The following is a 14,800-nucleotide window of genomic DNA, read 5'->3' on the forward strand; positions in this document are numbered from 1 at the left end:
ATGTCACTGAGGAATTTGATGATCAGTGTTTACAGTCCCACACACACACACACACACACACACACACACAGAAGAAGAAGTCAGTTGTGGTTGTTTTTATTTATAGTTTCAGTCTGCAGATGTGACACAGGAGGACCGCACAGGGTTCACACACCAACAACTCTGACGGTGAACTTCGATCCAGGCAGGAAACACAAATAAAACATCTCACCACTTTATTAACGCGGCTGAATTGAACACTTGAGTTTTCACGGACCAAACATCCGCTGCAGGTCAAATAATTTCAGGAAACATAACTTCTTCTTTCAGTGAAAACCGAGATCCAAACAACGACTTCTGACTGTTCACATTATGTTAGGTGATAACCCCATCCATTGAGGAAATAGAATTAAAGCTGCCATTACATCAGATTCAACAGAATAAGGAAGCGCCGCGGCTTAAACGTGTGGTTGCGTGGCCCCCTGGCGGCCAAAGGAGACAGAAAACAGTTCAAGTACATTCAGGCTGATGTTTCCCAAGCCAGACTTGTCCGGACAGATGTGACATAACATCAGGCTGCAGGAATGTTGGAGAGAGGACAGAACAATTTGTGCATGGCAGTTATTTCCACTGATTGAGTGCAGACACGAGTGTGCACAGAGAGAACACAACAAATACAACACAAGCTTCTTTTTTTAAAAATCCTCCTGAGATGTTAATGAGCTAATGTGATGGCACACCGAACACCACGAACCTAACAGAGCGACTTGTAGCCGTGTGCATTTGAAACCAGCCTTTTCTACACTCCACTGACCTCAGTGATATGGAGCTCTGGTCTTGTTAAAGAACCAGCAACAAGGGTTTGACCTTCGTCGTAACAAAGACCTGGCATCACAGAGGCCTCCGACCTGTCGAGGCCTCAAAAGGCAGCAAAACAAAAGCAGCTCTGCACTCATGTTAATTGTGTACTTCATAGTCTATACTTTAGTTTTATGGTCAATACCAGTAACAGTCAGATACATAGACAGGCTAAGACCCGGTCAAAGACATGTTTGCAAACGACTTTGCAGGACGGTGCATGTTGATAATTTTCTGAGTTCAGATCGAGATTACTCAACCAAAGAAAATGCATTGAATCCCACAGAGTGTCTGTACTTTAGAAAAATTCTCAGCCAACAAAACTTTCACATTCTAACGTGAACGGTTAAAAACACTTTTTTTTAACTGAGGGAATTGTACCAGTGTATTTTTTTCCCCATTTATCACAAATCTTTACATTCTACATCACAACCAGCTGTGAATTATGCAGTTTAAAAAAAGAAAGAAATTAAGATGTTTCTTCAACTGTTCCAAACAATCATTGGCTTCTATTTATTTATGTACAATGAGAGAATCTTTTCCCAAACTCTTAAAACATGCTTACGTTGTGTAATCTACATTTTGATCAAGTCTGTATTAATTATTGTGAGAGTGATGCAGTGCGAACTTAAGCAAATAAATGTGCTTGAACTGCATTACTACACAACAATACTATAACATTGACACAAACAGACGTAATGCTCACTGTGAAGAATTCACATAATTGAGTTTAAGAGGATGATCATTTTCATACAGTAAATGAATAGAAACCAACATCTATATGGAACAGTAAAAAACTAAAAAAAATTATATCCAACATTATGTTCAGTGGGAAACAAAATACACGATTTGTATTTAAGGACCTGAAACTTTCAAAAACACTGGTATGGTCCTTAAGTTTAACCAATTAAATTAAAGTTCTTCCTCATGGCTCAGGTTTTTCAGGCTGTGTCATCTTTATCGGAGCCCTCACCACCACAGCCCGGTTTACCATGGACAAACAACACTGCTGATATCTGGATTCTCTCCAGGAGCTGGTCCATATAACATTGGTTCAGTGAAAACACACAGATGAAGGTTCTGGATGAAAACTCTATCCTAATAAAACATCTGACAACATTTACTGAATACTGCAAAATATTGAGACATTAGCAATGGTCCCTTCTGTTGGCTCATCCAGATGAATGTAAGAACATGACATTTGCATGTATTGGATGATCTTATTCACAACATGGCTTTGGAATGACATTAGGTTTCAATGACATTCAGTAGTTTACCATTTTAGGATTGTCCTAGTAAATTTTAAACTGAACATTGTGTAGGTTTTTCATCATCATAATATCTTGTATGTAAATACATTTGTATAGACACTTGTTTTTCATGACATCTATTTATTCAAAAAGCTTTGAAAGCCTTTTCTTTCGCCACCCTTCTTGTATTTACTCCTTAAAGACCTAAATGGTACCAAACCATGGTCCTTCACTGTGACGGAACAGTCCCTTTCACATAGTGAGGAGTTAGAAACTTAAGTGATGAACTGAATTACCGCTGAAACTTTCAAATATAAGGCGACCAAGCCCAAATGGTCAAGGATGGTGAAAGATTCAATCTGTCATGTTGACCATTAGTCTCGTTAGGCAGAGTGCAGGGGGATGACAAATTTGCACCCGAACGGAGAGTGGTACTTGATTCCAACTTCCTGGAGCACCTGGCGAGGAATACCTATGTCACACAGGTAAACCCGGCCGGCGCCCTCACCCAGGGGAAGCGGGAGGCAAAGAGAGAGGGACCACTTGGCCTCAACTGCCTGACCCTGTCCACTCACTGGGGGGTCTAAGCTGAGCACTGGCGCTCGATTCTGGTTCGCCCAGTCTGCAGCTGCTCTGTACCAAGGCTGATCCATTAGGAACGTGTTCTCGTGGCAGTCCAGGCAGTTAATAATTAGGTCCACTGGGGTGTCTGGAAGGTCTGAGGAGACGAGAGAGAAAATATCAGGTTATTGTTTAATCAACTACAATGGGAAATGTAAAAAAGGTCATTGATTGAGGCAAAGACAGAAAGTCCAAGTATGAAACTATGCTCACCTTTGATACTTGACACCTGTTTGCCCCCCGTTCTGTTAAAGAGTGTGAGCTCGCTGGTGACCGAGTCAAGCATCTTGACGAAATTGGGCAGGAACAGGATGACCTCCACTTCATGATTGGCCAGGTGACGACCACAGCTGATGCCCTGAGCGCCCTGAACATGAGGGCCACACAGCAGAGCCACCGTGGGACGCTGGTGTAAATTTTTGGGAGTGAATCTGAAAAGGAAAAAAAACACAAGAATTAATAAGTTGATTTATTGAATTTTGCCCTCTCATATTACCCAAAGCAAATAATATTAATGCAATTTTATGCATGTCATATCGAATACTTTGAGCCGCCATATCACCAGATAACCAACAGCCACATCTCTGATGTTTAGTAAATAGCTTTTTTTCTCCAAACTTTGACCCTGCTTGCAACACTACACACGCTCTGATCATTTGCAAATATACCACTATTCCATCTTATATGTTAAAATATAAGACATTATGAAACGAGTGTGTAAACCATCACATACCTGTTGGGCCCACCCAGCAATGTAAGTGCCATCTGACTGGCGCACACTCCAGTCATTTCAAGCCTTCGCTCCAGTGAGAGACCGTAACGCTCAGCAACTGACAACAGACGCTTGTGTAGTTCGTAGGATATGCTGGGTACAACAAGTCCAGAGTCTGTACGGGTATAGGAGAGAGTATAGGACACAATTAAGTCACTTTAAAACGTTTCCCCTCTCTACCACTTGTTTCTTAAGATTGTCAAATACCTACCAGTGCAATATTCTTTGGCCCCAGGCTGCGGTACAGTTATTTGTCTGTACACAACAGGTTTGGCCTCCAGGATGTTCTCATCATGGCGGTAACGCGAAGGGGCTTGGTCTTGTGGCGTCCCACGCGACCTTGCACCGTTACGACGCTCTGTTATATCAATCTCTGAGAAAACGGCTGCTTTGTCAAAAAGAGCCAGGTTTCCTTCAAAATCAAAGTCTGTGTCCAGTTCTTCGTCCACGCCATCGCCAAAGCACTCGTCATCTCTGTGCTTCATCTGACCATTCTTCACCCCATTCTTTTTCGGCGTCACTTGGTTTACCCCTCGACTACTGGCCGACCCTGATGGGACAGTGAACAGGGTTCATACACATTTTGACCAATGGATTTCCACGACTTTTCAATAACTTTAAACCAAATTTCCATGACCAAACATTTTGTGAAATCTCGGTGTATTCATGAAAAAGTGACCAAATTTAGTATTTAAACTTGTAGCCAAGCATGGTTAAATCTACACTTCCCTGGCATAGTGCATTATCCCGCCTGCTTCCCCATCGAACTTTTCAGTTAGTATGAGAGTGTATGCCTGCTTATATTTTGAGCGCATTTCTTTTAAAAGCATATGAATTATTTAAAACTCAGCATAAATGAACGACATGAAAATATGAATATAACAAATTTCCATGACTTCTCCAAAACTTTTGGGATTTATATTTTTCAAGCACTTTTCCAGGCCTGGAAATAAACATTTTACAATTCCATGACTTTTCCAGGTTTTTCATGACCGTAGGAACCCTGAGTGAAGACGTAGTTAATCTCTAACACCTGAGCAATCGACTGTACTGTTTTTGTTTTATTCTGATATAATAGTATAAAATTGCACTTACAGGAGTTGTGTCTTCGACGGAATCCTTTGGGCTGACCAGGAATGTCCAGGTGACGCTCTCCATGGCTTTTTGAGCACTGCGGGGGAGAGTTCACCTTCTCCACCGACCTGGGGTCTCCCTTTGGGACTGCAACCGGAGCACTGTTTACTTTTGCTGATGCAGAAGAGCTGGTCCTGGCACTGCCATTTCTGATGTCTAAGATCTTCAGCTCTTTTATATCAATGGCACTGCAGGGGAAACAATGAAGGAATCAACTGAAGTTGTGAATCAGATCAGTGTGCATAAAGAGTGTGTGTGTGGTGGGGGGTTAGATTGTTGCAGTGCTTTACCTGAATGTGACCTCGGGAACAGGACACTTGACTCCATTATGGAACGGTTGTCTCAAGGAGATGGTTTGGCTGGACTGGTCCACAGATGTTACCTCTCCTTGATACACTCCCAGTGTTGGACCGCAGTTGATGGACACTAAACTACCCAACCAATCCGCAGCCATGTCTGCACAACGATACAGAAAATCAGTTTAATCCAATAGGACTCGTCACAGCGGATTCGTAGTAAAATCAACCTCACTTTTAAATCACTTCGCTAACTTTCTGACTGGAACATCGGAGACTTCAAGTGCGAGATTTTAGCGAATAGTTATGCTAATAGTTGTGCTATCTAACTAGCGTTAGCATCGGCCTATTCAGTTCAAATTAGACACACAAACGCTCTATTTAATAAAAGATGCGTGGTGAAAGTGTTTTACCTTTTAGGGATCAACACAAAGCAAACTCTTCAGGAACAAGGATGACTGAATTGTAAAGTTAAGGGCTGGAAGGAAAATTGTAGCTCTCTGAAAGTGTTAGCTTCTCAGATTCATGAGTGGCTATCACCCTCGGCTGCTAGCGTCTGAATGACCACTTCCTATTACCGGAACACTTTTATTTTCAAAATAAGATCATAAACTGGAACCCAGATTTTTTTTTCCATCTACTGTAGATGCAAATAAAGCTACATCTAGAAAATGGATTAGAATATCATCATGTGATTTTGTTTTGTTCTACTATTAGGGTTGTACACACTACTTATGACACTCTGAGCATTATTATATTAGGATGCATTGGGAGCATTAAATTAGGATGTGCGACATTGATTATTATTATTATTGTTGTTGTTGTTTTTGTTGTTGTTGTTGTTGTTAGCATTATTACTATCTAAAGGTGGAGCACTGATTCTGAATAATGGTCTGACTTGCTTATGCAAAGACAGAACTTGAGATTTAGTCAGCAGGATGTAATATTTCACACTGATTTGTAGAGTATGAGTAAGCGTACAACCATGATACCATGTGAAAACTCATCACATGCTCTTTTAACCCATGGAGAAAATATAACATCCCTTGAAATTCACTTATCCAAAACATCATCACATCAATTTTTTTTTTTTTTTATCTCAATATCCCCACAGGCAATCCAAATCAATCATGACACATTTACTGTCACATGTAATTAGTCCGAGGCAAATTATGTGTATCATGATTACTGTTACTTGGCAACAAACAGCCAGTCAGCAGGCTGGGTGAGGTCATGCGGAAACTATCCCAGAAGTGTTAGAACATGGCACACCCACCCAACTGTGTCCTGTATACACTGGTTACCATGGATACTTGGTTCAAGGGCTGTATCTGATGGAAATCAAAGCCGTGAGGGGATCACAAGCAGAGCTGGTGAGTGTTGTCAATGGACAGGAGAGAAAGAGTAGATTAGTGCAAACTATGATACACTTTGACCAGACAGACCTGCATTTAGATATAGAGATAGGTATAATGAGCATATGTATAATCAAACCAATAGTTTTTTAGATCACAGACGTATTGTAATAACATGTAGTACAATGAGTTATTTGCCATCGAGCAAGCACTGGAAAAATAAAGACACATCACCCAAGTATAGTCACTTACTCCGAGCTGGCACCTTTGTGTGAAAATCTAACCTTGTCACTTGGGCGGACGAGGGGAGATGAGGATCGCAGCCTCTCCCATACAAAGTAATAGCACAGATCTAGGAAGTCACTCCATGATGTTCAGATCCTCATGCAGAAGTTCAAGTCCCTTTTCCCTCGGGGACCTTGATATGTGGGACACCAGATCTCGCTTTTCAGCCCAGGTAAGAACCCATTATACTTTCTTTCTAAAAACAGTTTATTCAAAGTGCGGTTGCTTGAAATATGTGTGTTTTTCTCTCTCAGACCTCAGCGTGGTATGGTTCGTCAACTGTCTCTGGATCTGGGTTTCTATCCAAAGTCAGCACAAGGTGAGGGGGAGACAGTGTTCAAGCAACCGAGACAGAGTAATACTTATTTTCAAGTCAGGTCGGCTGAAATACTGTATCTGCTCCAGCTCAACAGGCAGCAGCGGTGGCCTCAGACAGAATGACCCAGGTTTAAGGAAGTGGCAGTCCTTGTCCCATCTGGTGCCTGAAGGTGCAACACGGCCCTATCCTCCAACTCCAGGGGCTAAATTACATGCTGCCCGAGGGGAGAGTAGCTTTAGACAAGCAGAGGTGGCACAATGGCTGCAGGATACTCAAGGGCGTATCGACACTCGGCTGGACCGGCTGAGGGCCAGAGATGCACATCTAAGCTACAACATGACTTCTTTACTCGACATGACACAGAAGGTAAGTAAAACAGTATTTAGATGTCTAGCAACCTTTTTTTGCATTCTTCTGGTCCTCTTGCCACCATTTTTTGGGGTGAGTTACACTGTTTCTGCTTCAAGCGGATGTTTGATATTTGCAGCAGTTGCACAGAACATCCTTTTACCTCGTTCTAATGTGTGACACAGCAGCTTTTAGAAGAAATGGGCCCTCTTGAGCAGGAGAGGGAGGCAGCGGAATTATCCCAGTTTGACAAGAACCTCCGGCACGGAGAGCTCCATGAAAAGTGAGTGCAGTGAAAGATGTGGAGGAGGTAAATGTGAAAGGCTGTGAGAAAAGACTGACATTCCTCATGTGAAATTCCCTTCACAAGGGTCCTGAAGCTGGAGAAGGACCTGCTGCAAATGAGGTCTGCTGTGGACAGTGGAAGCAATGATCAACCAACCGGGAGAAAAACTGATTCACTCAGCAGATCATTGAGAGAAGAAGAGTTTAACAGACAGGTGTGTTAGCTTTGTGTACTGTGAAAATAGATTTGTGTAGTAAATATGGGATTATTCTGTGTATTGTGATTGTTATCTTGCTTTATTTGTGTTAAGGAGAAGCAGAGGGTTGACACTGAGCTGTGCAGGCTGAGAGAGGCGCTGAAAGAGGCTGAGACAAGAGCGAAAACACAAGAAGAACAACGAAACCAGACCCTGCAGCAACTCCAGACATCTACTGAGGTCAGTTTATGAAGATATAAAGGAAATAGAAAAGTCTTAAATCAAATAATTTCATAACTAGAATGGCACTCAGATAAGTGAATACCTCTACCAAGGCCCAACAGTGCCCTTATGACATCACATTTAAATTCAATAGGCCTGGATCTTTTTTGGATGTGCACCAAATTGCACACACTCATAAATATGCCAAGGAGGTTCAGTTTTTTTCTGCATTTGTTTGTCTGTTAGTAAACAGGATTACAAAAACAAAACGACCAGATGGATCACTGTGAAACTTGGTGGAGGGATGAGGTATGGGTCAGGAAGGGATCCGGACAAAAATCTGGAAATCCAGGAATTAGTTTTCTTTTGAACATTGATTTCTCAGAGAGTAATTCATGGATCTTGATGAATTTGGAGCAGATCCAAATGAAAATCTGGATCTTGTCAATTTAAATGTCATATGGGGACTGTTATGCCTCGGTGGAGGTGCGCTCTCTGGGTGCCATTCTAGTTTTCTGAGAAAACAGCGAAAGTGTTGGAAAATACCCAATCTCACAATGCTAATGAAAATAAAAGAAAATCCTGGATCCTCCCACTGATCCTTTATTTAGTTTTATTTGTTTTATTTTGCATAATCCTGGTAACTAACAAACAAACGGTCAATCAGATGAACAAACAAAAGCAGACGAAAACATAACCTCCATATTTCCTGTACACATATCTTTATACTGGCTGTCTTTTGTTCATGTGTGCCTATAGACACAGAGGGCACTGTTGAGTCAAATCGACGAGATGAATCAGAGGCTCAGCCACACGGGGTCAAATCACTTCGAGATGCAAGAGCAGCTGAGTGAAGCAAACAACAAAATCAGCCAAGCATGCCTGGTCAGTTGCACGTGTCTGATTCACTTCTAAATAATACCTCACGTTAAACATTTACAGAAACAGTTACACATTCCAAAGCATCTTTCTAACTCTGCTCAGGAAAAAGCCATCTTGTCAACTCAAGTGGTAAAGCTGGAGGATGTTGTAAAACAGCTGCAGGCCAAACTGACAGGGGCTCTGTATCAGAAGGTATCAGAAAGAAATCTCCTCTGAGCCTTATCTACAACATCTGAGTCATCTAGGACCAACATGTTGTGCTGTAATGACCAGGTTTTCTTGGCATGATGCTTGTACAGGAGAAAGCTGATCTGCACCGGAGGGCCCAGGTCCTGGAGACGACACAACCAGGTTCTGAGGTCTGTGAGATCCATGACCATGTGGCTGCTGCAGAGTCTCACACCAACAAACAGGATCAGGAGACGGTTCTGATTATGGAAAAATCCACGGCTCTCAGAGAGGTTACAACCTTTTAGTGATCGTCTCTTTGTCAAATTTTTTTTTTCAGAATTCTTTATTGAATCCTCGCCATTGTTTCATTACACCAGGTAAATGAAAAGCTGACACGCGAGCTCAAGATGATGGAGCAGCAGCTGGACACATCACGGTCTCAGCTACAGGAGCTGACAGCAGAGAGGGGCGTCAACACCAAACTGATCAAAGATCTCGAGGCAGAGCGCTCTGAGCTGATCAGACAAAAAGAAGAGCTGCTGAGTAAAATGAATGAAGGTGGACATGAGATGAAGGAAAAGTGCTGCCAGCTCAGGTGAGATGTTAAACACTCGCTCTCCTTCAGTATATTGAAGATGCAGTTATTCTCTCCTCACTAAAAAACCCTTATTTATGCAGGGAATCTGTGGAGGTTTTGGAATTAGAAAAACAGAAGCTGCAGCATCAGTGTCTGTGTTTGGAGGCTGACGTCCTCGAGAACAAGGAGAAGTTACAGCTTCAGGAGGAGGAGCATCGGAAACGAGATGCTGCGAGAGTCAAAAACATCCAGGATCTTAAAGCCGTGACTTCACACTGGACTGAGAAATGGCAAAAGGTGGCTTTGACCCTGCAGATCACACAAGAGGAGCTGGAGGAACTCAAGAAGAACAACTCCAGAAATGAAGTAAGACTATTCCTTTACTACTCTCTTAAACATCCAAGTGATTAAAAAAAATATGTAAAAACATTCTTTTTTTTTAATTAAATCTCATTCCTCTCCCTCATTGAAAAATGAAGTAGAGGCCCAACAGTCCCTTTTGAAACCACTTAAAATTGCACACACTCATAAATATCAGTCCCCTAAACATGCCTCGTTTTTGTCATCAAGATCTTCAAATGATTCTCTTAGAAATTGGTCCTTTATGTCCTATATCACAATGTTACAGAATATGAAAAAAACTCTTCGATCTGAACCCGCACTGACATTTAATGGGTTCTTTCTTGACCCATAGCACATCCTTCCACCAGGATTTTTGAAAATCTGTTTGGTGAAATCAATTTGTTTGTGTAATGCTGCAAACTAACAGACAAACAAGCAGCAATGGAAAAATAACTTCCTTGGCGGATGTAATTACATCTTGTTTTGATAATACATATTTTCCTACCTTGGAAGAAACTAAGAATGTGTTGAAATACAATGTTAGTATGGAGACGCTGCTGACCAATAACATGGTAGTATATCCCTGTGCCTGATCTCCTTTAGTGTTGGGACACTTAGATGCTCTATGTGAGAAGCCGTTCATATTTGGTAGATATAAATTGGGTTATATAACATTACACTTAACTCTTACAGAGGGAATCTGTCTCGCTGCTGAGGGTTGAGCTTGAGGCATGTAAACAGGAGCTGGAGCTGGAAAGGAGCAGGAGCCGGGTGCTACTTCACAGATATAATGGTGGCATGGGTGAATGAAAATTCAAATGTTCTCCACCAGATTACTGTTGTGAGTGATGCACTCACACAACTCTGATCCACAACTGCTTGTATTTACAGGTGGTGAAGCCGTGCAGCCTCAGGACAAAGAGACAGTGACAGAGTGAGTGGATTTTGATGAGATTTTCATTTTCAAAATGAATCGTCAGCAGAGGCTGAACATTGCATTACTCTCTGATCTGTGTCTTTATCTTGTACCCTATCTGTGTATCAGCTTATCTGAATCCTCTTTATTACTGGAGCCACCAGCAGACTCCCACAGCAGCCAAAACAAATCCCCACAGGTAACAAGATATTCCCGCAACTCAGCAAAATTAATTTTCAACATTTAAGTGTGCAGACAAGATGAAATCATGAGTGATGTATTTTAAATGTAAGCAAGGCTGGGAGACACGGGGTCAACTGAGGTCAAGGTTTCTACTTCACAGAGTACAGTTACTCCAGTCTGATCAGTCTATGAGTCAAGTACACACATCAATGTTTAATCCCCTGAGAACCAGCAGAGAGCACCAGGCTACATTTCATCTCTCTTTAACATCACTGTTTTTCATGAACCCCCATGGAAAAGGCCTCTGAAGACAGTCAAGATGTTGAGGACCAAGCAAACGTCTCAACCACTGACTCACTGCGGACTCAGCAAGAAGGTTTATATGAGTCTGCTTTTGAAAACACGTCTGATGGTGCTGGATTCATCTTCCTCACTGGTTCAGCTCCAAACCTTCCTCTTCCTCATGTTTTCAGAGAGCAGGAGGATGGTGAATCAGCAGCAGGAGGAGAAAATGTCAGCAATCCAGAAGCTTCAAACACTGAAGCAGCTGTACCCGGTAAACAGACCCCCTCAAAGATGGCTTCCTGCGATTGGTGGGGATGAATTTGAAAAACGACTGATACCTAATCAGCAGGTTAAAGATGAGAAACCACCTGTGGAAGACAGGAAGGATGAAACTGTCTGTCCAGTTAATCTGGAGACAGTCCAGCAGAACAGAATGGTCACTGAGCAGGTATATACTGTATAATACCAACATAATTCCACTTCACCTTTTTCTATCCAGCAGTGTGGCTTTGGATGTTACTGTCATTCTGTCAGACCACCACTCCCTTTTAGGCAGAAATACCTCAACAACCATTGGACAGATTAGCCATAACATGTGTTGATTTGGGTCATGAATTTTTCTCTGGTGCCACCGTAAGGTTGATATAAGTGTTTTCATATGAAAGTTTACTGGATGTACTGGAACTGGATGGATTGCCATGACATTCATTTTTGCCCCCAGGATGACTGTTAATACTTAAAGTCCTCGTCAAAAAAAGAATTATTTACATTTTTATTTCATCCAATCCATTGAACAGATTTGTTCATGGAATACCTACAAAACTGATTACATTCCAATTGGAATCTGCTATACTTTGTATTTAATATTTAAAAGCAGTGGTGGAGAGTAAATAAATACATGTAATGGCTGTTTTGAGGATTACATTTATGCTAATCTAAATATTCTGTTTCTCATGTTTGTAGTTAAAGAGTTTGTTCAAAGAGCGAGAAGGAAATGAGACTGGACATGTTGACAACACGTCAGCAGCTGCTCAGACTGGAACCTTCTCACCTCAGGACTGGACTCCCACTCCTAAAGCTGTCAGGGTAAGAATTAAGAACTGAGGGAGCATGACCATCCTGACAGTAATGACACGGATTAGGCCATAGACTGTTTATAAAGATGGGTGATTGGTATCCCACTGATGATGTCATTGGGTCAGAGTCTGTGCTGTAGTGATCATAGAGATACAAACTCTTGACCAATCACTGTCAATCATCATCTCCCCATTTTTATAGCATCAAATAAATTAAAACAAAATGTATAAACACTTGAATGAATATCAGTGAGTTAAGAACTACCTAAAATGATAGAAACCCTCTTTGAGAAAAATTTATTTAACGTTTACTTGGATTTTTTAGTTTGGCCCACGTCCCATCTGCCAACAAGCTGCAAACTGGGTTATGACCTATTCTGGGCACCAGGGGGCATCTGAGACATTTTGGCTTCATTTTTGGGGAAATGTCTTGTCGTCCATCTTTATTTCCAGTCGATTAGACTAATAGCCACCAAGGTTTGCTGAAGGAGCTCAGATTGCGTGTGTTTAATATTTCATTTAGCCTGCTGTGGACAGGTGGAGCTGTCAGCAGAGTCCCGGTCTGATGCCAGTGTTCGAGGAGGACGAGGAGAGCAGTGACCTAGGAGGGGAGGAGGAAGAGTTGGCAGGAGAGGACCAGGTGTGGATCAACAATCAATCCTAAAGCTGTATACATGTATACATGCATGTGTCCAGTTTGTCCATAGCTCCCTCAAAACACTGAATCTCCCTATTCAGACCACCAGAAACATCAATATAAACCTCCAGCCAACACACCACTCAAAAGGCCCCTTTCTCTATCCCACTGCATGTTGCTCTGCTTCATAAATGTCTGATATATCAGCATCTGCTACTGACGTAAATTAATATCGTTAATCTTGTCTCGTAGATTATATCATGAAATTAACGGAGCTGTGTCTACATCCAGTCATTACATGCACACACATATGTGCAGACAGCACAAATCCTAGTTTCTGCTTTAATCAAAGAGCAAACGGTTCATGGGGACATGGCTGCATAACCACTTAAACTCCATCTGAAACGCAATTCATCCATAATCTCACATATGACCCTTTCTACTGGGTGAATAATCGGATTTGAAGCTGAGGAGTGAACCGCTCGACTGGAACACATCTGACTCGACCATAAGAGGACGGACAAGAGTTACAGTATGTGGCTGTCTTACACTGACGGCCTGTGACCACCACTGTACTAAACATCCAAACATGGTGATTGGTTCAAAGTCTGAGTTGTAATATTTATGACTAAATGCAGCTTTTTAAAACTTTATATAGAAACTACAATGTGTTTTAAAAAGGTCTCCAGTGTTGATCAGGATGTTTTAGCAATAAAATGCTTTTTATTGAATATGATCTATTCTGGCTGCTAACAGTAAAGAAAACAATAAATGCATTTGTTTGGCTAAAAAAGACATCTGAAACCATTCTCTCTTCTACCAGATGTCAGCTGTGAGTGCAGAAACCAGCAATCTGAAGGCAAATAATGAGAATCTGCTGCAAGGTAAAAATATACATGAATCAATATAATCAGTAGTGTAGATGTGTGTGCTTTAATCTGTGTCATGTTTATAGTTTAAACCTCTGAGGGACATATCCACACATGGCCATTACTAAATGAACTAACAAAATAAAAAGGCTAATTCTATTTTTACAATCATTGGTGGATAAGTCCTTGCTTTGAATTCATTACCTTCTTTATCTACCTTTGCTTTCTATCTCATTCAAGTGTAACATATTTATTAGACCTTTGAAAATAAGATCCTGTTTTAATCATTTCAACCTTTTTCTTTTGATTTAAGTCATAAGGCTCAGGCAGCCGATCCAGGATCTTCACACTGCAGCATCAGACACATCTTCAGATACTGAAGAGCCCCACCTGGGTCACTGTCCAGATGAGTGTGACCTGCAGCCGAGGACAGCGTCCTTCTACCCTGATGGAGTATTCCTGGCTGAGCTTGTAGATATCTGCAGCCCTGATGAAGATGGAGTTTAGGGACGGGGTGTTTCAGGAAAACGTTGCATTGTGCAAGAATTGGTTTACATATATATATTAATACGCTAACAGGTTATTATCTGGTGCTGTACCAGAAAGCCTTTGTACTTTTTAGCTACTATTGTATTTAAAAATAACCTGTTTGATTAGATGATGCAGATGCTTTTAGAAAATAAATACTGTGATGATTTTGTAGTTAATCTAACAGAAAGCTGCACTTGGTGATGAAGCCACCAACCTCAGGTAAACATGTGCTTTATTTATATGACATAGTTTCACAGCACTTTAACATTTAGGAAATCCTGCAGACGACAAGATATTTCAAATGTGTCTCAAAAGATTTTTATAGTATATAAACAACATGTGTAATACTCATGTATCATATAAATGACAAGTGGACAGAACACTTGAGTGACAGTATTGTTAGAAATATA

At 41.3% G+C, this 14,800-nt stretch overlaps 2 protein-coding genes across 2 annotated transcripts; one reads left to right on the forward strand and one right to left on the reverse strand.

Moving 5' to 3' along the window:
• Window positions 1-80: 80 nt before the first annotated feature.
• Window positions 81-5,465, reverse strand: edc3 (enhancer of mRNA decapping 3 homolog (S. cerevisiae)). Its single transcript, XM_035156799.2, has 7 exons — window positions 5,324-5,465; window positions 4,905-5,070; window positions 4,576-4,802; window positions 3,692-4,030; window positions 3,442-3,595; window positions 2,922-3,139; window positions 81-2,805 (listed from the first exon to the last, which is right to left on the reverse strand). The coding sequence occupies exons 2-7, from the start codon at window positions 5,066-5,068 to the stop codon at window positions 2,471-2,473; spliced, it is 1,437 nt and encodes a 478-aa protein (XP_035012690.1). The 5' UTR covers window positions 5,069-5,070; window positions 5,324-5,465; the 3' UTR covers window positions 81-2,470.
• Window positions 5,466-6,247: 782 nt separating this feature from the next.
• LOC118109095 (golgin subfamily A member 6-like protein 22) lies at window positions 6,248-14,451 on the forward strand. The gene is made up of 20 exons (XM_035155920.2): window positions 6,248-6,722; window positions 6,805-6,869; window positions 6,956-7,235; window positions 7,403-7,500; window positions 7,588-7,717; window positions 7,814-7,939; window positions 8,681-8,806; window positions 8,906-8,995; window positions 9,103-9,264; window positions 9,352-9,569; window positions 9,653-9,917; window positions 10,587-10,695; window positions 10,785-10,827; window positions 10,939-11,008; window positions 11,293-11,368; window positions 11,466-11,725; window positions 12,241-12,363; window positions 12,877-12,993; window positions 13,814-13,874; window positions 14,173-14,451. Exons 1-20 carry the CDS (start codon window positions 6,576-6,578, stop codon window positions 14,364-14,366), a joined length of 2,760 nt encoding a protein of 919 aa, XP_035011811.2. The 5' UTR covers window positions 6,248-6,575; the 3' UTR covers window positions 14,367-14,451.
• The last annotated feature ends 349 nt before the right edge of the window (window positions 14,452-14,800 follow it).

This window comes from Hippoglossus stenolepis, chromosome 5 (genome assembly GCF_022539355.2).
Source record: "Hippoglossus stenolepis isolate QCI-W04-F060 chromosome 5, HSTE1.2, whole genome shotgun sequence".
NCBI classification, from domain to species: domain Eukaryota; kingdom Metazoa; phylum Chordata; class Actinopteri; order Pleuronectiformes; family Pleuronectidae; genus Hippoglossus; species Hippoglossus stenolepis.